At 40.5% G+C, this 24,562-nt stretch overlaps 2 protein-coding genes and 1 pseudogene across 3 annotated transcripts; all 3 read left to right on the top strand.

The window, feature by feature from the left end:
* The first annotated feature begins 58 nt into the window (after positions 1-58).
* On the top strand, positions 59-8,253 carry LOC108877658 (extracellular serine/threonine protein kinase FAM20C-like; annotated as a pseudogene).
* A 674-nt stretch (positions 8,254-8,927) lies between these two features.
* Positions 8,928-18,126, top strand: sp100.1 (SP110 nuclear antigen, tandem duplicate 1). Of its 2 annotated transcripts, none has more exons than XM_018667764.2 (16): positions 8,928-9,263; positions 9,881-10,055; positions 10,968-11,162; positions 11,446-11,565; positions 11,701-11,834; positions 11,943-12,002; positions 12,097-12,139; positions 12,494-12,589; positions 12,714-12,842; positions 13,110-13,249; positions 14,445-14,513; positions 14,786-14,922; positions 16,119-16,236; positions 16,341-16,415; positions 16,596-16,739; positions 16,845-18,126. In XM_018667764.2, exons 1-16 carry the CDS (start codon positions 9,120-9,122, stop codon positions 16,935-16,937), a joined length of 1,872 nt encoding a protein of 623 aa, XP_018523280.1. In that variant the 5' UTR covers positions 8,928-9,119; the 3' UTR covers positions 16,938-18,126. The 2 variants fall into 2 exon arrangements, with proteins under 2 accessions (XP_018523280.1, XP_018523279.1); XM_018667763.2 differs by having other exon boundaries at positions 8,929-9,263; positions 10,968-11,195.
* Positions 18,127-18,474: 348 nt separating this feature from the next.
* Positions 18,475-23,578, top strand: LOC108877628 (uncharacterized). Its single transcript, XM_018667730.2, has 4 exons — positions 18,475-19,289; positions 19,469-19,537; positions 20,843-21,135; positions 22,456-23,578. The coding sequence occupies exons 1-4, from the start codon at positions 19,052-19,054 to the stop codon at positions 23,338-23,340; spliced, it is 1,485 nt and encodes a 494-aa protein (XP_018523246.1). The 5' UTR covers positions 18,475-19,051; the 3' UTR covers positions 23,341-23,578.
* Positions 23,579-24,562: the final 984 nt, after the last annotated feature.

Raw genomic sequence — 24,562 nt, 5'->3', positions numbered from 1 at the left:
TCACAGTCTGTTTGGATTTTAAATGGCTCCCTCTGTTGTTGCATTTCTTTCCTCCAGCATGGTGAGACAGAACCTGGGCCGATCCACTCGCTCCATCTATCTGGGTCTGGCGTGTTTGTCCCTCACTCTTCATCTCCGTGCTGGCACTTTTTTGCCTCTCTGTTCTCCAGACAGCCTGCGTCCTTCCCACCTCTTCTTCTTCATCCATTCCAAAAACTGCATACCCGTCGTCATCAGTCTGTCTCCCACTCCTCCTCTTCTTCAGATGCCTCTTCCTCACATAAGCTGCCAACGAGTCCCCAGAGTGACGAGCGTCACAAACTGAATGCTAACGCGTTACACCATAAAGGGAAAGACTTGTTCAGCTGGGCCACTGAGAGGGAAAAGAAACTGATTGGAGCTGGTGATTCAAAGAAAGTGATTCAAAAGGTCAAGGGTCGTTCTAAGCTGGAGGCACTGTTCAATCACCCGCTGTACAACCTGCCACACCCAGACCCGCAAGAAGACGACTGGCTACTGAGGGTGAAGACAGATGAAGATGCAAGGGATACAGGAAGTGAGGAAGAAGTGAGGGAAAATGCCATTAATGATGACAGTCAGTGGTGAGTGAAATAGACTGTTCTGCATCTTTGTTGAATATTTAAGCATTAACATTGGTTTCTGGATGTATAGTTCTTCACAGGACTGAGGAGTCTGGATGCACTGAGTTTCAGGGGCAAGATTTAATGTTTTCTATGCTTAAATCTTCAAAATCCTCTGAAATCTTCAGTCAAAATCTGTTTGGCTTGCTTTCCAAATTAAATTATGGCAAGTCTCTGTTAGCAGCCTACAACTACTACAACTAATGAATAGATTGCAATGAAATTATGAAATTGAAATGTCTCAACAATTTTTGGATTGCCATGAAACTTGTTTTAAAAAATGCAACATTGGTGAATCCATGACTTCATCTTGGACCATCAAGTTAAAACTTTTAAATTTGTACTTTGGTTCATACCAGCTTGCTAACACACTAAACTATGGTAGTGAACAGTATGTGTTATGTGTTAATTGGAAAGTGATGATATGATATCATGTGAATTAAGATGGTAAACATGACAAATTGCTTAAATGCTGCTGGGAGAAAGACTCTTAGTCTGGTGTCAGACTGGACTGTAAGGTACAATGAATTACTGCTATACCAAACTGGAAATAACTCTTTGGGATATTTATGGTATTTCCATCATCTTTTAGCCATGACACTGGTGTTGCGTTGTTCTGCCTAACAAATGTGATGAAATGAAAGGTAATGCAATGTAATATGTTGCATTAGTTGCCTAAGTGTTGCTTTATCTGGAAGTTTAAGACATTTCCTTCTTTAAGCATTTTACAGTTATAGTTTGTTTTATATAAAAGCCGCCCTGAAACAAATCATCTGAACCTTAGCTTGACTGTTAGATGCTCATTTTGCCAACTGATCACCTCCACTCCCTCCTCTTAAGGCACAGCGCCAGTGAGGAGGAAGGCTATGACAAAGTCACTTGGACGAGCGACGTGGAGACCCACCCTCCCTGGCTACGTTTTCACCTGGGCATCTCTTGCTGGGAGCTATACAACAGGAAGGATCACAACCTAGCCCAGCTGACTCACTATTTGGCAACGCAACGTATCCTCGGTGCTGGTGAGCAAATGAGAGGGGCAGGGCTAACAGATGAGAGGTGAAGGCCAGAGAAAGGGTATAAGCAACAAAGGAAAGACGTTAGGAGAGGGTGCACAGTGAAGAAGGAAGAGGAATACCAGTGATTTAATCACTGTGCCTTTTTATCTTTCTGTTCCTACATTGCAGAATAACAGAAAACATACTGTAGCCATGGTTCTTTATGTACACATGTTTTGCCAAAACCTGCACAGCTCATTCATGTGAAAGCAACAAATCTAGTCATATGAAAGCATATGAAAGATCTGGGTCTGTATTCTGTACCATAGCCAAGATTCAGGCTTTCACTAAAATAAGACTCTTCAGAGGGCTGCATTGCTCAGTATACAAAGATTAAATCTGGAAACTGACCTAGTCTTTACCCTGAACTGTCCCAGTAGTGCTAGGGTTTAATTTGAGTATAATTATTCAGCTTCCTCTTGGTTAAACACACTTACAAAGTCGCACACCACGCTGCTTTCTCATTTTAACTATAATCTCTTCATCCAAACAAGCTGGTCTGTGAGAGGGCCAGAGGCAAAGCAACGTATTCACTGAAGTTTTCACTCAGTGAATACAGTAAACTGTGACACAGTTCATATTTAGAAGACATCCAGATATTCACATAAAGGCACACATATAAGGCGATAGATCCATATGAGCAGGCACTGATGTGTGAAAATGAACCCACAAAGCACAGTTACACAGAACGGAAGAATAAACCCAGGAGGATTCAGCACACTGTTTGATGACCCACAAACCCTTTCGGTTGCAAAGTGAGAATTTGAAGGTGGAAAAGCAAACAGAAAGGACGCATGTGGACCATAAATTGATTTTTCATGTGTGTGTTTGTGTGTGTGTTCAGTTACATGAACACAGTACAGGATACTGAAATCCAAAGTCACTGCAGTAAATACTAGATTTATGAAGCACTGGATACACTCTCAGACACAGACACCAATGCTTGCAGAAAAAACACCAAGTAAAACATAATTATAATTCTAAACAGCAGGCTAATGCTCACATGTTCTTTTATGTGGTAGGGTCATAAATGTAATCCTCCCACAAACTTGTATTATATCAGCGCCCACACACACACATAGACACACACAAGTGCATGAGCACGCACACTCATGCATGTGTACATAAACACACAGGCATGCACATGCTTATTTTGTGTTTGCTCGTCCCAGACACCCTGTACCCGTCTCCAGCACGCTGCAGAATGAATAATGTATTGAGATTTGTGTTATACGCTGCAGATTAAGCACTAATCTCAGCTTCAGGCTGATTTTTTGTCACTGTGTGATCCATTTTTTTATGTTTAACACTTACCGCAGTGTTTTAAATGTGTAAATCCAGGTAAATGTTCCTTTTAATCAGAGTTACAGACACATATTATATATAAATATGAGAGGATTTAATATATTGATTTATGAATATTGATTTTATTCATTCACATTGCCAAGTTGTCTGAAGTGTGGATGAGGTGGAACAAGTGTGTTGGTACGAAAAAAAAAATCCAATTGTGACCAATTTACAGATCTCAGTGGAGGTAAAATGAGTTAAAATAAGTTGCCTACCAGTTAATGATTTCCTTGTTTATGAGCTGCAGAGGCAAAATTGCTTCAAGATAATGAAAATTATTCATAGATTTTACCTAAACAATGTGCAATACTGTGCAATAACTTCCACTAAGTCAGAGAGTTCAAATGCTGCCATTAAACTCATCAAAATCAAGTTCATACAGTATTTCATACAGGTCTTATTGTGGTTATATACAAAATGGAGGGTCCAGTGGTAGTTGGGTTTTTAACTATGTAATAGGCCACCATGTGGAGAAACAGGTGTAATGCATTGCACTGAACAAACACCCAGTGCAGTAGACATATTAAAGAAGTCTGGTGACATTCTATATTTTGGTTGTGAATAAATCCCATAAAAGACCAAAGCCAACAGTAAACTGATTTTAGAAACCAGTATTTTCTGTGCAACCAAAGCCAAATGTTACTTGTTCCTTGTGCCTTCGAGCTCCAATATTGTCCAAAAAATACCTAAAAAAACATCATTGAGCCACAACGTTGCTCTGGTTTACATATTACGGCATTACAATGAATATGGGCACTGGAGTTTATTTTAAGTAAGTCCCCCAAACGTGGATCTTCTGTTATAAATACTCACTAGGTCACAATATGTGTATTCATCCATTGCTGAAAATAGTCCCTAACAATTGCAATTGCTCAAACAGGAGCAAATAGGGCAAATGTTTCAGTAACATTTGCTAGTGCTCAACTATTTCAGAAAATTATTTAGCCTTTTTAAAGGCAAAAGTTATGTATTTGTTAGCTGTGAAGATTTACATCTTCAGTAGCAACCCACTGGGCAAAGTGTCACATACAGGACAGGAAAATCAGAAAGGTGGATGTGTAGAGAATTTAATCTTGTTTGATCTCTTTGTTTATTACTGCATGTCTATGTTTTGCATGTCTGTCAGTTCAGAAGACAGGAGGCACCCAGCTCAAACTGCTCATATCGTTCCCAAATTATGGACAAGCTCTGCTCAAACCCATAAGGTAAGACCACACTGTCCTATAATGTTGACTGACTAACACTCAGGCTGGCAGGCCAACCTTCACAAGCTTTGTGTTTCTTTTTCATAAGGCAACCTAGAATTTTACCGTAACATTTTACATATATCAGCATATGGCCTCATTTCTGTATGATTCTGTGTGTTTATGTTGTACAGACAGTCCAGAGATGCAGAGACGGATGTAAACCTCTTCTACTTCTCAGACTTTGAAAGACACAATGCAGAGATCGCTGCCTTTCACCTTGACAGGTACAGATGGTTATACGCTCTGTCAGGCAGGCGTCTTTCTGGCTAGACAGACCGTTCTGTAACCAACAGGTCATTGCTTCAACACCTGAATCATTCATTCATGAAGCTGCTATAGTGCTTGTCTCAGCGATACGAGAGTAAAAAGATTTATATAGCACTAAAGTTATACTAAGAAAATCAATAGGAAGAGTACACTTGTTTTATTTCTCATTCATTCTTTCAGTTCATTCCTTTATTCTTGCTCTCACCTTCTCGTCTTTCTTTTGTTAATGTTCATCTCTATTCACATGTCTCTGTCTTTCTGTCTCTTAGATTGCTCGGCTTCAACAGGATCCCTCCAGTGGTCGGTCGACTCATCAATGTCACCACAGAGATCAGAGAGATTACCACTGACCACAGGTTGTCTAGGACCTTCTTCACTTCCCCTGGTATGTGTGTGCATGCATGTGTGTGAGTATATACAAATGCTCGCACTCTTTTCTTATGGCTTTTTCACCTTCACAAAGCAGCACCCATTAATTACACCAAACAACACTTCTAAAAACCAAGCTGTCTCTTTCTCTCTGACTCCCTCTAGCGGGGAACGTGTGTTTCTATGGCCAGTGTGAGTACTACTGTGCAGCAGAGCACCCAGTGTGTGGTCAGCCACATGTACTGGAGGTTTCCCTGGCTGCCATGCTACCTGACCTCACCCTCGCTCCCCGCAGGTCCTGGAGGTCACCATGGAGACGATCCTATAGCCGCACCAAGCTGGCACCGTGGGTACACTATCTGTCTCAATTAATACTCTCCTTTGTTTCTCGTGGTTGCAAATAACATGATGATAAACCTTATATAAATATACAGTATTATGTGATTGATGACAGTGTAGCTTACATTTGACAAGAGTGTTTGCAGGATTGTAAGTGTTCGCTGCCCTCCAGTGGTCTGAATCAAGGACTACAACACAACACAAAATTTGTGGCCACAGTACTGTAGATAGATAAACAGAGTACTTTATTGATCCCAAAGAGAAATTGCAGCATTACAAAAACTACATCACATAACTCACAAGAAACAAATGAGGTAGGTGAGAAACAAGGTCAATTAAGAGGCCAAATTCAACACAATGGTTAAAACTAAGTAAATAAAATAGAGAATAGAAAATAGAATACATTTTCAAGTCATAATGTCAGTATAATCAATACCGATGTAAATACATAAAACTAATTATTACAAATAACAAAACTAAAAAAAATATCTACATAAAACTGTTAATGTACCAGTTTCACTTGTTGGAGGACCATGTGTAGAAAGATTTTCATTGTAATTCAATTTCCAAGCAGGGAGACATGCAGGGACTTAATCTATTAGGCTCCCTGTCAGTAAGCTTCTGAATCACAGCAACAAAAATAAGATTATATTAAAGAGACACACCAGTTTTACGGCTGTGAATTGTCTTCTGTGGGAGGTTTCTCAAGTAAAACAAAAACCCTGATGATGTCATAGTGAGGATGTCATCAGGGTTACCTCAGATTTGGCAGGGATGGTGTATACAAAGATGCTATCAAGTTGCATTATGAAAGGTGTAGAATCTCAGGTCAAATAAGGGACTAAAAGTCAGGATATCTTAGATTCTGCTGCTTCAATTATGACCATTCTTTAATGCTAATTCCTGACCTGTCAGCTGTGATAAAGACAGACTATCAAGCAAGTGTCCTACAGTTTATAGGGGGCTCTAGCTCTCCTGCTCAACTCTGATTGTGGTGGGAGGGTGTAAGCTCTACAAGGTGACATGCAGGATTACAGTAAAGTTTTTCTGGAATTCAAGAATTTTGTTTATTTTGATCATCTGTAGTTCTTAAGCCAACTCTGACCTGGTTTAAATTTGTACCTGATTGTCAGCTGGATCAAAAGATACTGACATATAGTGTATCTTTCTCAATACTGAATATTCTTAGTATCTGCACCTCTTAAACTTGAATGACTTGATCCTCAATCCACTTAAATCACAAAGTGAGTCTGCAACAGGCAAGAGAATCTTTTTCCCAAATGAACTTGAGTCCAGCCTCAGAGAGATTTTAAAAATCCATGAGGAAGAAGTATCTATTATTTACTATGAGCAGCACTACCCACTATGGTTGAGGTTGAGACAAACAACTGGTAAAAGATTTAACTCCCAAATAAATAACGTATATACTTATGGCCCATCAAAATCCAGTTTCTTGTGCCTAGTTTGACTGAACATCACTGACTGCATTGTTGTTCCAGGTGGGAGAAGGACCTGACCTACTGTGACACAGTCAAACAGACGCCTCCTTACAACCACGGTACCAGACTGGTGGATCTCATAGACATGGCTGTACTGGACTTCCTCATGAGTCAGTTTCTACATTTCAAACTCAATCTAGAAGTCAGTTGCCTTGTAGTTTAAGGGGAGGGGAATTAGAGACAGCATATTTGTGGTAACTGACCTAGATGTCCTTCTTTTTCTTCCTTTAAAGGTGCTACATGTAAGCATTTGCTATCTAGTCCAGTCTTGTAACACCACTTTGTGGTACTGAGTCACTGCAGTGTCCAATCTGCCCTTCGGTCCAACATGAGAGGATGAAAAAGTAGCAGTGTTTACTGAAGTAAACAGGCTGTTAATGCTAACATGGTAATGATATCAAAAACTTACATATAACACCTTTAAGAGCAGAGGTGAATAGATTCAGAATATATTCCCAGCATTAGAATTTCTAGTAGTAGAGTATTATCTCCTGTGTAAATGCACTCAGGCTGTTATTATGAAATTTCAATCAATACATGGCATTTTTAACTGCATCCTTTTTTTGTTTAAACAAAATGCTTTCCCCATAATATAATGAAACAAATGTTTTCTGTTCAAAGGCAACATGGACAGACATCACTATGAGACATTTGAGAAATTTGGCAATGAGACTTTTCTCTTGCATCTGGATAACGGACGGGCGTGAGTAATCTTTCACCAGATGTCAACTCAGTCAGTTTAAGATATAGTTACAGTAGAAACAACAGCATAAGTCATGTCTGTCGGCCAAATACTGAAGAGATGATTTTATGCAGCAGCCAACAACAACATCAGTTTCACTTCTGACTTGAGAGTCAGTCACTGTGACAATATTTTTTCACTAAAATGTTGTTGATAATGTTTTACAGGTTTGGGCGTCACTCTCAGGATGAGCCATCTATTCTAGCTCCCTTGCAACAGTGTTGCAGGTAAAACTAAATCAGGCAATAACACTAAATGAAGGATGGGGGAAACAAGTTGTAAGAAACTAGGTCATAAAGTTCCAAGGTGTGGTATAGAAAACATATAACTCAATAGAAATTTAAATGACCCAGAGAGACTGTGGGTGTCAGTTAAAGTATGATTTAATTGAAATCCTTTCACAACTTACTTTTTCCATTTAGCATCTCATTGTGATCTCCTTCTCGGTCCCCTTGTTGTAGGATTCGTCGCTCCACCCTCCTTCGCTTGCATCTCTTGTCCCTCCCTAGCTTCCGTCTGAGTGACATCATGCGGGAGTCACTGGCTCAGGATCCTCTGGCAGTCGTTGCCCCCCTCCTGTCTGAACCACACCTCTCTGCTTTGGACCGACGACTTGGAACCGTCCTACAGGTGGTGCAAACCTGTCAGGAGCAGAATAGCGATGTCATTTACAACGACCTGGAAGGATACAATGACACAACAGCCTGACTGAAGAAAAAGATAACAATAAATTATATATCTGTGTCAGATTACTTGTTTTTTGTATAATAAATGTTGCAATGTAATTTGTAGCTAAAAAGATTGTTAGTCTGTTTAAGCATTTCACTTTCCCCTCTATATGTAGTTTTAATGAGGTCAGGGCACTTTCAAGTTTCTTGAACATGACTAAAATTCAACCTATGCTGAGTCCATAAATCAACTGGATCACCTGCTCTTTTCATAAAATGACTGAAGTGGTTGATCGAGATGTGAACTTCTCAATGAAAAGAAAAGATGAGAGGGACGATAATGACAACATTGAAACCTAAAGGTCTCCTCCAGACATAATTTAGGACAAATAACTGTTTGTGTCTGATTGTGTTTTCTCCCCAGCTGTTTTTATTACCTGGGTAAAGGTTCTTCAAGTTACATATACACCTCCTCTGATAATTTTGAATGTATAAATATTTTACTCTCCTAAAAGCTCATTTTCAGTGTACTCTGGAGGCTTAACTGGAGTCTCCACATCACACTTGGACCATGATTGTCCTCCAGACAAGTACATAGTTTACACATTTCTGAGGGCAGGGGGACTTTACGTATGTGAACTCTTGGCATACAGAGGGAAAATGTGAGGGACAGAGGCTCCAGAAGCTGTACAGTGGTGCCACCTGTCGCCTCTGACAAGAACTGCAACCAACGCAACAAAAAAACTTTCACTTTCCAAACGTCACTGGAAGCAGGAACTGAGAAATGAATTGTGGGCAGATTCACAGGAGAGGCTTTGATCCGACAGGAAGCAACTAAATCTGAGACCCTCTGCTTAATGTTTTGATGTTTGACCTACTATATTCAGTATCGCTCACCAGCAGTTTTTAGTAGCTTTCTCTCTTTGTTTTAATGACTGGCCATCGATGGATCCGTTGGATTTCCTGGAGTCCTATGAACTGCTGCAGTTTTTCCACTGTAATAAAACAGTGATGTCCTGCATGGAGAACCCGCACACCTTTCTCAGCCAGCTCAGGGATTACAACCTGATCCCCGAGGACAGATACAAGGTGAGACACTGGAGTGCAAACATTACGCATTTTTTTATTGGCCTCCTTATGCATCCTAACCTCCTCATACAGCCCCGTTTAGAAGAATGCCCGCGCCCGCGGAAATTGTACAAGGAGGGAGTATATGGCTGTAGCGATTGGGAAGGTTCACCAGAAAACTACGTGAAGCTATGGAACAATTATTTGAACATAAATTACTAATTGACTGATAACAGAAGTCTCTCCGTTTTAACAGTTAAACGCAGCAATAGCCAGGGCCGGATTAAGCCACTGAGTCGCCCTGGGCTAAAAGCTGTGGGCCCCTGTTGACCCCCCCACGTTTGTCCTCTATTCGTAGTAGAGGCGGTTCAGTGGTTAACATTGTTGCTTGTGTTAGATGAAGAACATGAACTTTGTTACGGTGTTTTCCTCTTTGATTACATCACAGCTTTACTTCTATAGAGAAGCAAGGAATTATTCCTTCAACAAAGAAAGTGGAGCCCAGAGGACCTTTTGAAAAATTTTGTTACAAATTCTAGTGATTCTGATTCTGAATTAATCATAACAATTGATCATGTCATAAAGTTTAGGTCACAACATCCAACCTTAATTTTCTCTATATTTTTGTGTGTGTGCAGAAGGTGAGCCGCATGAAGAGTAAAGAAAACATGAAGAGGGCCATTTATGATATTTTGGACTGGCTGGAGAGAGAACGATCACAGCACATCAGTGTGTTCTGGACATGTGTCTTCCAAGACATCATCCTGAACCAATACCCAACCCTGCGCCTGCTGCGTAACAGCCTCATGGACGGTCAGACTCACTTTTTATTGTGTTAATGTGTGTGTGCATGTTAATGATTATGATTCTACTTACTGTGTTTTGTCTTTTCTTTGCTTTTGAGGAACATATTTCGCACATGGTCAGTTTTGCAGTGTATCAGATTTTAAAATCAGACCAACCAGGGTTTAATAAATCTGAAGCAAAGACATCTAACAGATGTTTCAGTTTGCAATACTTTAAAGGATATCTCTGGTATTTTTTTCCCAAATGACCCAAGTGAGCAGAACACAAACACAAGGGAACGGAATTCCAAAAATAAGACAAACTGAAAACACAAAAGACAAATCAGGAGGATAATTTACAAAATGAAACTGGAATAAAAGTGAGAATACAAGAGAAATGATTTCTAAATAAAACCAAAAACCAGAGTCACTAAGGAAGGGGGCTCATGACAGACTGTTTACGGATGTTTCAGCTTGGAATACTTTAAAGGATAACTCTGGTATTTTTGAACCTGGACCTATGTTTTTGGGTATAGATGATTGATGAGGACAAAGATCCTTCTTATTGGGATAGTATCGAGTAAAAACAGTGCACCTGGCTACTGCAAACAGCTGCTGCAATGTAATCCAGTGGGCAGTTGTCCATGTCAAAATTTGTCCACTAAAGTATTTGTTTTTGCCACTGACAGGCTCAGATTGTTATTATAAATGTCTGACAACTTTATGGATAGGATTCCTACAGAGACAGACCTTTTTATTAAAGAGTAAGATCCTTTCTGTTTACTCAGAAACATCACCATGTATCACTACCAGACTCCTCCTCAATCAAATCAATATTTGGTGTGACCACCCTTAAAATAAGACTGCCAGAAAATATCTGTTTGTTTGTTTTGGTGTTCACCAAATTCTCACGATGTACTTACTTTTAATTTAATTGCAGGATCTTTCCATTTTAATAAACAACTGCCTGAAAGGGTGGATAAGGAAGAGACAGACAAAAGGAAGGAGCTCTCTGAAGATGAGGAAAAAGAGGAGGAACAAGTGAACTCAGTGAAAAAGAGGAGGAAACAGAGAAGAAGGAGTGTGTGTGATGATGAGGAGCAGCAGCCTGGTCCATCATCTCAGCTGACTCCAGGTCAGAAGAGAAAGTCAAAGAAAATATGCTTCTGTGAGTCATTTCCCACCTATGCCTTACTGCTTTAAACATGACTGTTTATTACCTGAAAGTCTGCCACAAAATGCACTATAGCTTTGCTAATTATGTTTTCCCGGTGCAGATTGTTACTCAGTCTAAATGTCAGGGTAATTTGTTATGCTATGTTTAAGTCAGCAGAATGTTTGAATGTGAAAGTGTCTCAGTGAAAGAAAGTTTGTCATTTGGAACAGAGAAATCTTAACATTGTTTTCAAATTTCCCAGCTTCTCCGATGAAGAAGGGAGAGAAGAATGACTATTGGAACTGGCCCATTTACAAGTCCTATCTCCCTGTGACCTGTGGACAGAAGGAGGGGACACTGAGCAGAGACAGACTGGCTAAAGGTCAGAGGGACGAAGTAAAGCTCATTGACTGAAGTGACTTAAAAGGGAATATTGTTATCATTGCCTGAAAAAAGGAAAAAAAAAACTTGATTTAAGGTAGAGATTAACACATTCCTCAACTTCTGTCTGTTTCAGGGGAGAAGTGCATTTTGTTCCAGAAACAGTGGTTAACTCCCAATGAATTTGAGACGTTGGCAGGGAAGAAGAGCTCAAGGAACTGGAAGTTGAGCATCCGATGTATGGGCAAGCCCCTGGGAAATCTTATAAAGGTGTGTTGAAAAGTAACTTAGATTTTTGAATATACACAGATCACTTCACATGCAGTTTTTTTGTAAAAATCTTTTGCCTTTCTGTTTTTTTGTATGTTTTTTCTTCAGGAAGGGCACCTGAAATCAGCAAGCTACAAAAGAGGACGACATAGAAAGGAATCAAAACTGGTGAGAAAACATAAATGAATTCTTAGTCAGTAATTTATTCTCTTGTTTTCAGTTGTTCTGATCTGGGCCATTTGCTCCCTTTTCTTCCTCCTAGGCCAGCAGATCCCTGTTCCCATCTGACTCCATCATAATCACAGGTTTGTTGTTTTAGTGTAAAACGCTGATTTCACAGAACTGCAGCAGTATACATGGAGCACTCCTGTTGGCTGAGTGAGCACTGCATCCCCACAAGCCATTACAAGAGCATCTGTTACCTCATATAAAATATTAAAACATTAAAATGTTATGTTATCATTAGAGCCAAACAGGGCAGGAACACATAAATGAAAATGGATTTTAAAATAACTTTCTAAACATCATGATGATTTTTGAGCTTAGCACTGACATATTTGAGAGAAAGAAACAGGCAGAGTGAGCTTCTTATCTGCTAATGTGGAGGAAATCATTGATAAATGCATCCAAAGCTAAAAATTCACCTCTTCCTTTTTTAGTGTCTGAGGGAGAAGAAGACGATGAAAATGAGGATGAGGAGGATGAGCTGGAAAACCAGGAGAACCAGGTCTCTTGTAGTTCTGAAGATGTCACAGGTGCCACTTTACACAAAGTACATTTATGCCAACAATAACACTGGTTATTCCAGGTGTGTATCCTATCGCAGTATCAGATAGCGATGGTTGTGTTAATCATACTGTCAACATGTGTCCATTGCAGATGAAGATGGAGACACTGGGGATCAGACTGAGCAGCAGTCAGAGGCCGACCGTGACAGCAGCAAGAGAGTGTTCAAAGTGACATGTGGAGATTTAGCTGGGACCCTTCACCTAAAACGATTTGCATCAGGTAAAGTTTACTATAAATGTCGACCTCATGGTGGCACTGGAGGGAAAAGTCAGGTGATCACCAGAGTCATTAGAACTCATCCTCTGGGAACCATCAGTGTCTGTCTAAGATATCTCAGCAGAGTGGAGATGTTGCCATCCCTGCAGTCTTGCTGCTAGCACGGCTGGAAAAAGCTACATGTATCTGTATATCTTGTGTAGTGTGCATTTTGTTGACAAGTGTGGTGCTGTGAACTAAACAAACCCTCCAATCTTTCTTCCCCTGCAGGGACTTGTGGGAAGAGTATTCGCACTGAGACGAGCTGGCTGAGCCCCGTGGAGTTTGTGATGGAGGCATCGTGTCCTCCAGACGCCACCTGGAAGAAAGACATCATATGTGATGGAAAACCACTCAGTGTCCTCATAGAGGTAACCAGTCAGGGTGGTGTCACACCATGTGTGTGTTGTCATCACAGACCACTGAGGGCATCTTTAATTGTTAATTGTGCATCGTATTTGTGTGGTGCAGTCTGAGAGAGAAAGTAGTGATAATTACACTTTAAAGTTACAATCCTTAAGATTCCAGTCCTGGTGGATTTGGTGTCGCCTGTGGTTACTGTGGCAACAGCATGTGCAGTTTCAGACCACAGCAAACACTCCTTTAGCAGCTGCTTTGTCAGAAATACAAAGAGCAACTGATGTATCTGTTTACAGTGCAGCTAAACCAATTCACATTTGAATAAAGAAGTCAACATAATTTATTTCAGCAGTAATGCTGGTTACTTTGCTGAGGAGAGGGAGCTGTGTAGCCTGTTGCCTGCAGCTCACTGTGGCTGCTCCTTCCTGTTACATTACCTTCTTGCCAAATTAAAAATGCTGAAAGTGACAGTTGTCCTGGAGACACATTTTTGATGAATGATGAGATTAGTGCTAGCCACAGTGACATGTATGTATCATGCATTTCCGGTGGCTGCTTCACTATTAAAGCCACCACATGTTTCACCAGTTGAACACTTTTAATGTCACGCAGCAGCAGTAGGAAGTGTCCAGTCCGCATTAGCAGTAACTTAATACAGCTGTGATATGGTGCACAGAGAGCAAACAGTAAGCAGTGAGGCTGCATCAATAAGCATGGCACTGGATTACATACATGCTGGATCCAGTGAGGGAATGGTGGACTCTGCCAATACAAATAAAAACTGCTATATACAGGAATAACTACAGATTGTAAATATATTGTATGGCTATTGCAGAAGAAATGCTGACCATTAATGGCCTCAAAAATAGGAGTTGATTTCATGGTATGGTAAGGATTATAACTTTAATGTGACTTTTGTCAACTTCTAAAGAAGTTACTGTTCACTGTTGGCACAAAGCCAAATGTATTACAAACTGCATTCCAGCATCAGCATATTTGTGTAGAAATAATCCTCAAAAAGACATGACAGTAAACTGCAGAAGGAAGTCTTAGACTGCAGTCAGTCTAAACTGGTAGAAGGTGGTTAAAAAGAAAGAAAGAATTTAAGTGTAGGTGGGGAGGTAATGAGAGAGCCACAGGATTGTTAAGTCTAAAAGACCTAAACTATGGAACAAAGAAGACGACGATGTTCATTATCTATTTCAGGAAAAGACCTTGATGATCCACTCATTGCTGTGCAATTGCAGACTGTGCAGTCCAAATGATGAAGACCGGGTAAGTTTGTTAAACAGTCAAGAAACATACATACAAACTGAATGCCCTCACCCTACATTGACTTTTGCTCTGCAACAATATATAAAACCTGTGTCTCTCACAATGATCTCTACAGTTCAGCTCTGCACCTTCTGAGCTGTGGCAAGAGAATAAAGCTCAGATTTTCATAAACAAAGAACCTGTTTTTCTCTCAGTGGTCTGTCACTGTGCAGAAAGATACAACATGTATGTGTGTAAATAGAATTGCTGTCATGTGCTGTACATCTTGGCAGGAGAATGAGAAGAACGATGATGAGTGTTACATCTGTAGAGGTGAAGAAGAAGAAGCAGAGCTGGTTGTGTGTGATGACTGCCCCCGCTCCTTCCACCAGAAATGTCACCTGCCTCATGTAGACGACGCCATTTTGGGGTGAGCTTTGACCAAAATAGGAGCCCACCAAGATGTAAATGACAATTAATGTTGTTACTTTGTTACTTGGTACTGGTCCTAATAATAGTGGTGAATGGTATAAACAGTATACAAAGTACAACAGTATGAATTTGCCTACAGTATGGATTATGGCTATACTGTGCTGACCAGTAGAGCCCTGCCTTTGATAATTGGGGAGTTGCAACCAGAAAGCAGTCACATGATTTTTGTTTATCCTTAATAAGAGAAAGAGAGAGAGCATAATGTTCTATTAACTGACTGACATGATTTAATTATGGTCTACATTGGGTTTCTGCTATGACTGTACTACAGTACACATAAACGTATATGTGTATACAGACATACCCACAAACACAGTACACGTACACATGACATACGAGCACATACACACATACACACACACACACACACACACACACACACACACACACACACACCCACACACACACACACACACACACATATACACACACAGACATGCATATTATGTAAGGCAATCACACCTCCAGTTGGTAAGGCCTCTAACCAAGTTTTTCAATTGACCTATTGGTAGCCTCCACATTCTCCTTTCATAACATGCACAATGCTATTTTTTCATGTCTGTGACATATTCAGATGAAGCCTAGACACTGAAACTACAGTGAAAAGTGTACGTTTTATGTAATGTTGTTGTAAGATATCAATACGACTGTCAACAGTGGTCATAATGGTTTTAAGAAAAACAAATATAATGTGATATATACAGTTTCTGTCACTTCTTTAAATTATACCATTATATACATTTCAGGCCATACTGCCCAGCTCTAACTTCTAATTTATAATAGTTACATGACTTTTGTTTTCCTGTACTCATGAAAAATAAAGGCAGCAGCAGCAGCTGGAATCTGACAGCATCTTTTTCAGTGCAGTTTCAATTAATGCAAGGTTTGCGTTCGTAATGTATTAAATGACACATACAGCTATAAGTTTATAGTAAATACTATGTACTTTAATAGTATTTTCAAAATGCAGAGTTTTATTATTTCTATCTAAATCCACATTACATTAGCCCGTTTTTATTAATGTAGGTGGACTCATTGAGACAAAAATAGAAATGGGTTTATACTCTGCTTAAACTTACATATATTATTGTGTCGTGTGTGTGTGTGTGTGTTTGTGTGTGTGTTTGTGAGCAGTGACAACAGACAATGGAGGTGTACGTTCTGTGTATACCAGACCACTCAAGACTGGCGTTATAGCGATGAGCTGGAAGTGGAACCAGCCATGTACCGCCAAATATCACAACACATGCTGGTGAGCATACTGTGACTGTCTCTCTGTCTGCAGGTCTGTCCCTCTTCATGTCTGTCTCTCTGTCCCACTGTTGTCACTCATCTCTTCTTTTCTTATGTCACCAGGAATGTCAGTATCTCGTTCTGTGTCTGTGCAGAGCTGATGATGAACGGACTTTCGCTTTAGACCCATGCCTCTATGTAAGTCTCTTTCTCTGCTGTTCAAAGCACCTGTTCACTGTCTTCCTATTGTTGAAAACATAGTACCATACCATACCATAATCAGGACACTGAAGGAAACACACTTGCTTACTGATCTAAACAAAATGAAAAACAAAGGTGTTGCATAGTGTTTCATTCATTTCTGCTTGGCACCCGTAGTTGGACAGGTACTCCACTGTTATCCAGACTCCGATGTGGCTGGGTAACATAGCAGATAAACTCCAGGAGAAAGAATACCAAACTGTGGGACAGTTTGTGTCTGACGTTCAGCTCATTTTCACCAACTGTGCCTCGTACAACCAAGTAAGAAACCTCTAAACCTCTAACTTCTAAACCTTCAAATATAAAAGTAAGATTCATATTTTAGGGAACTGTTTTAGTGACAAGCACTGTTTTGTTCTTTTGCAGTTTAATCCTGAATTTCTTGCCATGGGCGACCGACTGAAGGAGTTATTTAACAGTGAATTTAAGAAAGTGTTCAACATCCATGAACAGTGTTGACTGATAAACCGTGTTAAGTTTTCAAACTCTACTGGTAGCTATTGGGAAAAGGTTAGAAATATGTAAATACTTAAAATTACAGTACTGCAGCGGTCAGCACTGTTGCCTCATAGAAAGAAGTGTGTGTTTGCATGGATTCTCTCCAGGTACTCCAGCTGGTGACTCTAAATTGCCTGTAGGTGTGAATGAGAGTGTGAATGGCTGGATATTGTGCCTTTATTCTTCGACATCTGTATAATAGGGACAGACGGCATTTCAGAACAGGGGTGTGCACTGTGTGATTTGAAAATCTTAGGTGGCAGCAAACATACAGGAGCCCAACACACAAGATATCTGCGAACTGGGGAGACAAAATGTTCACAGCTGGCAAAGGCACCTCTGCTCTTTCATCTGCCATTGTTATTTTGAAAGTAACACCACTCGGACTTGTATGTTATACATGTCGTGCCTCTGATTCTGGAATGTTGGCATGCTGTATAAAGGCAAACACCAGGGTGGAATTAATGTGAATCTTTTAACAATCAAAGGCGGATATTCCTGGGACCTCTTAACGTCAGTATTCCGGGATCTCTGTGTAAGAGAGGGCTTATATGTCAGCCCTGCGATAGACTGGCGACCTGTTTAGGTGCAATGTCAGCTGGGACTGGACCCAGCCCTCCCGAACCTTAAGGGCTAAGCACTATAGATGATGGATGGATGAAAATTACAGTAATGCTAATATGGTAGATTTTCTTGACTTGTCCCTTGTATTTAGTAAGAAATTACCCAGGGGACTTTAACTTGTATTAAATCTTAAATTATCCAGATGAACTTGCAAGGTTTTACACTGCAAAATTTGATTTGTAAGTTAAAGTGTTAACACAAGGAGGACACACTCTATGACATTTTGTTACAGTGTGCCCACAGTGGACATGTCATTTTGGGATCATCTTCATCATAGGACATAAAAAGATTTTCCCAGTGTTTATTTTAAAGGTGCAATACAGTGTTTAGATTTTTCCTTTAATGATGTGACTAACAGGAAAAAAACCAAAGGCTAAATATTTCAGTGGTTTTCCTTCCGTACAAGTTTGTTTTTTATTGCCATGTTTCCCCGAGTCTGAATGTAAAAAGCACCTGCATCATGCAAAACATGATGATTTCCATGTCACTACACAGTAATTAAAGTACTCACTTGTGCTCTCTTGAATGTGTTGCTTGGGAATGTCTGCTTTTATATAGATATTTATTTGTGCACATCTTGAATAAAATCTATATTCCAGATTCAAAACAAACAAACAAACAAACAAACAAAAAAAAACAAAAAACAGATTGACACCTGCTGCCACTTCCACTGTGACTAACTGGACTTTTACTTACAGGTTAATTGCTAGTGTAGCTTTCAGTTAGTTGGCATGCAGCAGTACAGGTGAACGTGCAAAAATTTAAAATTTGTCTGCAGACAACGAACAATTTTACACTTAGAATAAAAACTAAATAACCGGAGTTAAAATTGAGCTTTACTTTGAATAAAATTTCCTTAACATTACTGCAAAATTACATAGTTTGTTTATTCTAAGAAACTGTAGAAAGTCAGAGATGTAGCCTGGTGTTTTCAGCAGGACAGCAGACCCATACTTTCAGTTACAATAGGAGGACACAGAAGGACACAGCATTACGTTCAGATTATTGTAGTCACAGAAATCACGGATTGGGTCCTTTTTTCCTCAGAGTGGTTGCATGATGAAAGATAAATCCTGATGATAATGTCGCTCTGAAGCTTTATTGTGGAGTAAACATGAGCAGCTGACGTCACCGTCACAGTTCCCAGCAGCAAATCTGTGCTGGGAGCTGCGCAGCCGCTCTGCGCATCCGTCGGCCGAGGTGGACAGCGCAGCCATTTCCCTGCCCCCTCGTGAAAAACATACAGCGGAGAGGGAGGGGGGCTGGCGTTTGTCCATCACGCATTTAACCAACCTCCCGCGCGGGAGTCATGACTTTGGCGGCACGTGCCGGGGCTGCACTCCGCATCACCGACTGAGACCTCCAAACTTTCTCCCAATTCAACGCCTGCGCAGACAAACGCACGCAGCTCTCTCCTCCATTTGGCTTATGTTTGTGTTTCTGTGGCAGCTATGGAGGGGGATATGCACGGAGGAGGAGAAGGAGGAGGCGGTGGCGGCGGCGGCGACCTCGCAGCGATGCACGTGAAAACTGAAGCGGTGGATGAAAATACATCTGCGCTGGTTTTGGGCAGTCAGGAGTCGCCTGCGTGCAGGAGAGGAGGAGGAGGGGGAGGAGGGGTGGATCAGACTGCAGAGGAGCTGGCTGACACAGAGCTGCAAGCAGCCACAACTACTCCTGTGCTGCTGTGTGAGTGCTCAGATGAGTTGATTGATAATCATGGTTGACGTGGCTTTATCAGCTTATCTTTATAGAGCAAAATGAAGGTGAACATAATGCAGAATGTAATATGTCATGGTTCATCTCCAAACTGGTGTAGTGTTACAACTGAACATATTTTAATATGACCAATATTGTCTGATCATTAGATCCTGTGAGCACAGACCGGTTCTTCACCACATCAGGGGATGGAAAAACTTACCTGAAGATAGCTCCAGGTAATCAAGCATCAAACTGTGAGGATCATATTTTTTACAATTGTGATATGTTATCAGCGTGAGTCAGCTAACCGCTCGTCAAAAAGAAGTAAGTTAGTATCTGCATTTATGTATATTTATGTCTTAAAATATGATCAGATCTTCATGCAAGTTACAATAATGAACAAACACAATCTATATTAAATAACACACAAATCACTGTTTTGTTCTTGTCCATACTGAAAACAACCTTCAAACAGTGTAGGTTGGAAAAAGTTTGTGAACCTTTTGGCTTTGACATCAACAAAAGTCATTTGGAGTCAGGCGTTAATAAACCTTGACTGTATGTAAATCTGTATATATGTAAATCATAGTTCATAGTGGCCATGGCAGAATACCACAGAGGAAACCACTGCTCTCTCACACTTGCCAAACAGCACACTGACACTCCTCAACACTACTGGGAAAATGTTTTATGGACTGATGAAGCTAAGGCTGAGTTGACTGGGAACATGGAGCACTATGGTATAAAAAGAGTACTACGTATCAACATGAAAACATCATCCCAGGATAGTACAGTGTTTTGGAGCTTTGCTGCCCTGATTGTGGATAGTTTGCCATCATTAAGGGGAAAATGAATTTTATCATGGCATCTTACAGAATAATGTCAGGGTGTCTGTCCACCAGCTGAAGCTCAGTAGAAGTTAGGTAATGCAGCAGGACAATGATCCTAAACAGTTCAGACCTTAACTCCTACAGAGGTGCTTCAACACCAAAATTCCTCCTCATGTTGTGCATGTCTGATCAGCAGCTATAGAAAGTTGTTTGAGTTTATTCCTGCCAAAAGATGTTTAACCAGTTATTAAAGCTAAGGGTTTGCTTGATTTTACACCTGCACTTTAGCTGAAGCACATTGTGTTTGTCTATACTTGTGACTTAGATGAAGATCAGATCACAACATATGACCAATTAATGCAGAAAACCAGATCATTCCAAATGGTTCACTTATTTACTTAGAGCTCCAAACACCAGAAGAGATTTTACAGTCCATTTTATGTTAAAGCCCCTGAAAACCTTGGTTCAAATCTTTGTTATTTTTTCAATAATATTAAATATTCATGACTAAATAAGAAACATCATGGAGAGTTCATTTAAAATCCCTGTTTGGCTTACAGCAAGTCTTGCTGAGAAAATGGGCCCTCAATGAAAAATCAGTGTATTGTTCTTTGACATATCTTCTTCAAACCCATCTACATATGAAGTGACTCCACAGAAACACTGACATTAATTTTTTTTTTTTTAACCACAATCAATGTGCCCACCCAGCTTCAGTGATGCCACCTGCTCCATCAGAGAAGACACTTCCCTCTGGCTCAGATTTTTCCTCCAAAGCTGTTTTATGTCTGATTGAGGCTGTTGGGCGCCGCTGGGGCCTGTATGAAACTCGGGAACGCTCACAACTCTTCCAGAGCGTCCAGGAGGAGATGGCGTCTAAGGGGCACGTGCTTCCTGTCGAAAAGATCAGACGCAAGTGGAATAACCTCATTGTCACATACAAGAGGGTTAAAGACCGCAGCCGGGAGACAGGACACGCAAAAACATCATGGGAGTTTTTTGATGTAAGTCTGACAGTTGGAAAGGAAACGTGATGTTAGGTGCTAGCTTGAGTGCCTTCCTGTACTAAAGGAAAGGTGCTGTATGTAAGTTTTTCCTATCACTACATAGCAAACGTTAGCATTGACAGCTGTGTACTTAACAAGAACTTCAGCCATCATTGCATCTCCAAGACAAGAAGTTAGAATATGCCCTCTGGACAGCAGTATTTCTCATGCTGGACTGAGGGCAGACTGGATGGTACAGTGACTCACTGTTGCAAAGTGATGGAACAGGCCAGGGCTACCTGGTTAGCACACTAACTTCAGAGTATGAAAACAAATGATAGAAATAGAAACAAAACAAGAGTTAACTCTGCCGCTGCTTTCCACTGCTGGACACAGCTCTTGGCCTGTAAAGGAATGAAGTTTTATGCTGAACATGCAGTGTTTCATCTTGACTGGTAAGTAAACAGCCGTTAATGCTAATGTTGGCTATGTAGCGATAGCAAAAACCTACACATAGCACCTTTAAAATGTTTTGATGCCAGACAGGAAACATTTCCCCATGCTTGGCTCCAATATGAAAACATCAACGTAATGCATTTCTTATACTTTATAAATAATTTTGAGGCTAATTTCAACTTGCAACTGGGTCGGGAAATGGTACTGTATTAGGTCTGAGCTCTGACTACAGCAGCAAACCATGTTCAGCCACTCTGTCAGCTTGTTTTCTCATTAATTTTGTAAGGAAAGTTGAATTAGTTTGTTTAAACCTCTCACTGGAGGATTATTGCTCTCTACTTCTTCTCTACTTTTAGCTGAGTAAATGGCCACTTTGTAAAGACTTTTTAGCCTGTGAGGACAAAATACAGAAATAGCAAAATATAAATATACATTTTTAGATTCACAAGTTGAATGAAGTGGAATGAAGAACGAGTCATTGATAGCTGTAAATGTAGGCTTTTATTTGTGCTTTGGGGTTTTTTTTTTTGTTTTTTTTTTTTAGAATAATAGAACTTGGGTTTACACTGTGTGAAATTCAGTATATTGTTGAAGGACTGTAGTTGGTTTTTATCAACAGTTTGAGTAAAAGGCCTTTTTTTAATGACAGATACAACTGACACTGGTGTAATAGAGCTTTTTACAGTAAGCACAACCTCTGGCTAGATAATAGCAGTAAGCAGCAGTAGCATGAGATGTGGAGCCTGGTGTTTGAATAGTCTGCTCTATCATGTGAATGGGTGTGAGATCATCACAGATGATCAGCTGATCCATGTGTTACAAATACCTTAAATTATTTATGTCCTCTCCCTATCTCTTTGTCTTTGTCTTTTTTCACTCCAGTTGATGGATGCCACGCTCTGTGACACTGTTGGCACTCAGATCACCAACAACAAACGAAACAAAGGTGGCAACACTGTTTCTACGCTGGCCTGTCCTTTGGCAAAAATTGCTGCAAAACCACAGCTTTCACAACCCACCACCATTATCCGCCCTAATAATGACTTTGTTATGACTGGTGCTTTGGAGTCAGTGGGTCAGGGAGTTGCCACCAGTCAAATTCTAAGTAGCACAGCTGCCATGACCTCAGCGACTACGGCAACCATTAGCTCAACAAATGCTCCAGAAGTCAAGCCCCTGATCGTCCTCAACGGTGACATTGTTACAACCAGTATTCATCCAGCCTCCATTGTGCCATCTCCGTCTTTTATCTCCTCACCTTGTTTTACAGAAACAGCCTCTACTTCTCCTTCCCTCGGCTCGACCAGTAACGCAGACCTCCTCAACACATCACGCTACATAAGCCGCAAAGCTCCATCCTTCTCATCCGGCGTCATACCTTTTCGTCTTACCGCGGCACCAGTTAGCACCAATCAGAATCTCCTTGGCCTCTCCTCCTCTTTCCCTCCTACGTCTACCTGTCTCACTTCCTCTGCCGCCACCTCGCTATCTGCAACAACTGTGGCGGGAGCTGAAGGACAGAACCAGAAAGGAAACGAGGAGCAGAGCAGCACCGCTTTGCTTCAGGAGATTCTGAAGCGGCAGGAGGAGCAGGCCTACTTGGATCGAGTAGCTCGCCGTAGGGTTGAGGCCAGAGAGAAGAGGCGTGAGAGGAGGGAGGTGCGGATGGCAGAGTCCCTCGGCAGGATAGCCACCGCCCTGGAGCTGCTCTCCTCTAAACAGGACACAGTCATTGCTCTCCTGCAGAGACTGGCTGATCGGAAGTGATGTCAGGTGAAAAGGTGGAGAGCATAGGCTCTTTAACCTTTTTCCCCATCCTGAGATCATGCTCTTAAAAACAGCCTGATACTTAAACATGACAGAAATACAATAGTTGAACAAAATCTGATGAACATCTCACTTTTATAAATTAAGGATAAATGAAATAGTGCGTTATTGTTACATACTTTACATTTAGTGCATTAGAGTCACTGCACTGACATTCAATAAAAACATTCTCCTCAAATGTACAGTCAAGGAGATTTTGTCTGGGTGAGGGGCCACAATGAGGAAACATTGAATATATATCAATTTGAATAAATATCAAGAATTCTAAATCCAGTTTGGTGTGTGCTCCACAAGCCGGGGATCACAAGGAATAGATATGTATCACTACACTGAGTGAAGTCACTCCACTCAGTCAATAGAGTGGAGTCAGACCTCAACTCCATTGATCGATAGGCTTTGTTTTCTGTATATTAAAACCGCTGAAGTGCTTTGACTCTGAGCACAAAAGAATAAATTACCATTCATAGCTGCAGAGGGCACTGTTGCTCAATGTGTTTACCAAGTATTTATTCAGAGTATATAATATTTAGCATTTCAGAATAAAATGAACAGCGGTAGGAGAAACATTCACATCCTTAACTTTTTTATCAGCACCACAATGTAACAATACTCCATCACAAATGAAAGTATTATCAGGTAAATGTACTTCAAGTATCAAAAGTAAAAGTACTTTTTCTGTAGATCAGTGGCCCCTGTGAATGATGTATTTAGGTTTAGGTTAGCAGATAAGATTTTGATTTTACAGATGAAGTGATTTTACAGTGATAAAATATAAACTTAATTCCTTTGTTGTCCCAGATGTTTTCACAGTCTATCAGCCTTTGTACGAGATGAGGGCATGAAGAAATATTACAAAATAAGCACCAAGCAACTGATAAGTGAATCTTGACAACAAACAGATGAATGACATCAGTTAAGAAATTTTGTTTTGCCTTTGTCTGTTACACTAAAACTAAGCATTTAGGTGAATCTGATGAACTAAGTAAATAACCTTAGATACAGTAGAGTATAAATGAACTTTTACTTACTGTATCCCTTAGACCATTTTCAGTCAAAGGCTGAACCCACTGCCCCCATAACATTTCTTGTTCATACTTTCACTTTCATTGGTATTAGGATAAAAGGGCGCAGCCTCAAGAGCAGAGCTAGAGAGAGAACTGAT

This window comes from Lates calcarifer, linkage group LG11 (genome assembly GCF_001640805.2).
Source record: "Lates calcarifer isolate ASB-BC8 linkage group LG11, TLL_Latcal_v3, whole genome shotgun sequence".
NCBI classification, from domain to species: domain Eukaryota; kingdom Metazoa; phylum Chordata; class Actinopteri; family Centropomidae; genus Lates; species Lates calcarifer.
Note: the sequence above shows the minus strand (reverse complement) of the source record. Positions and strands in the feature narration are given on the sequence as shown.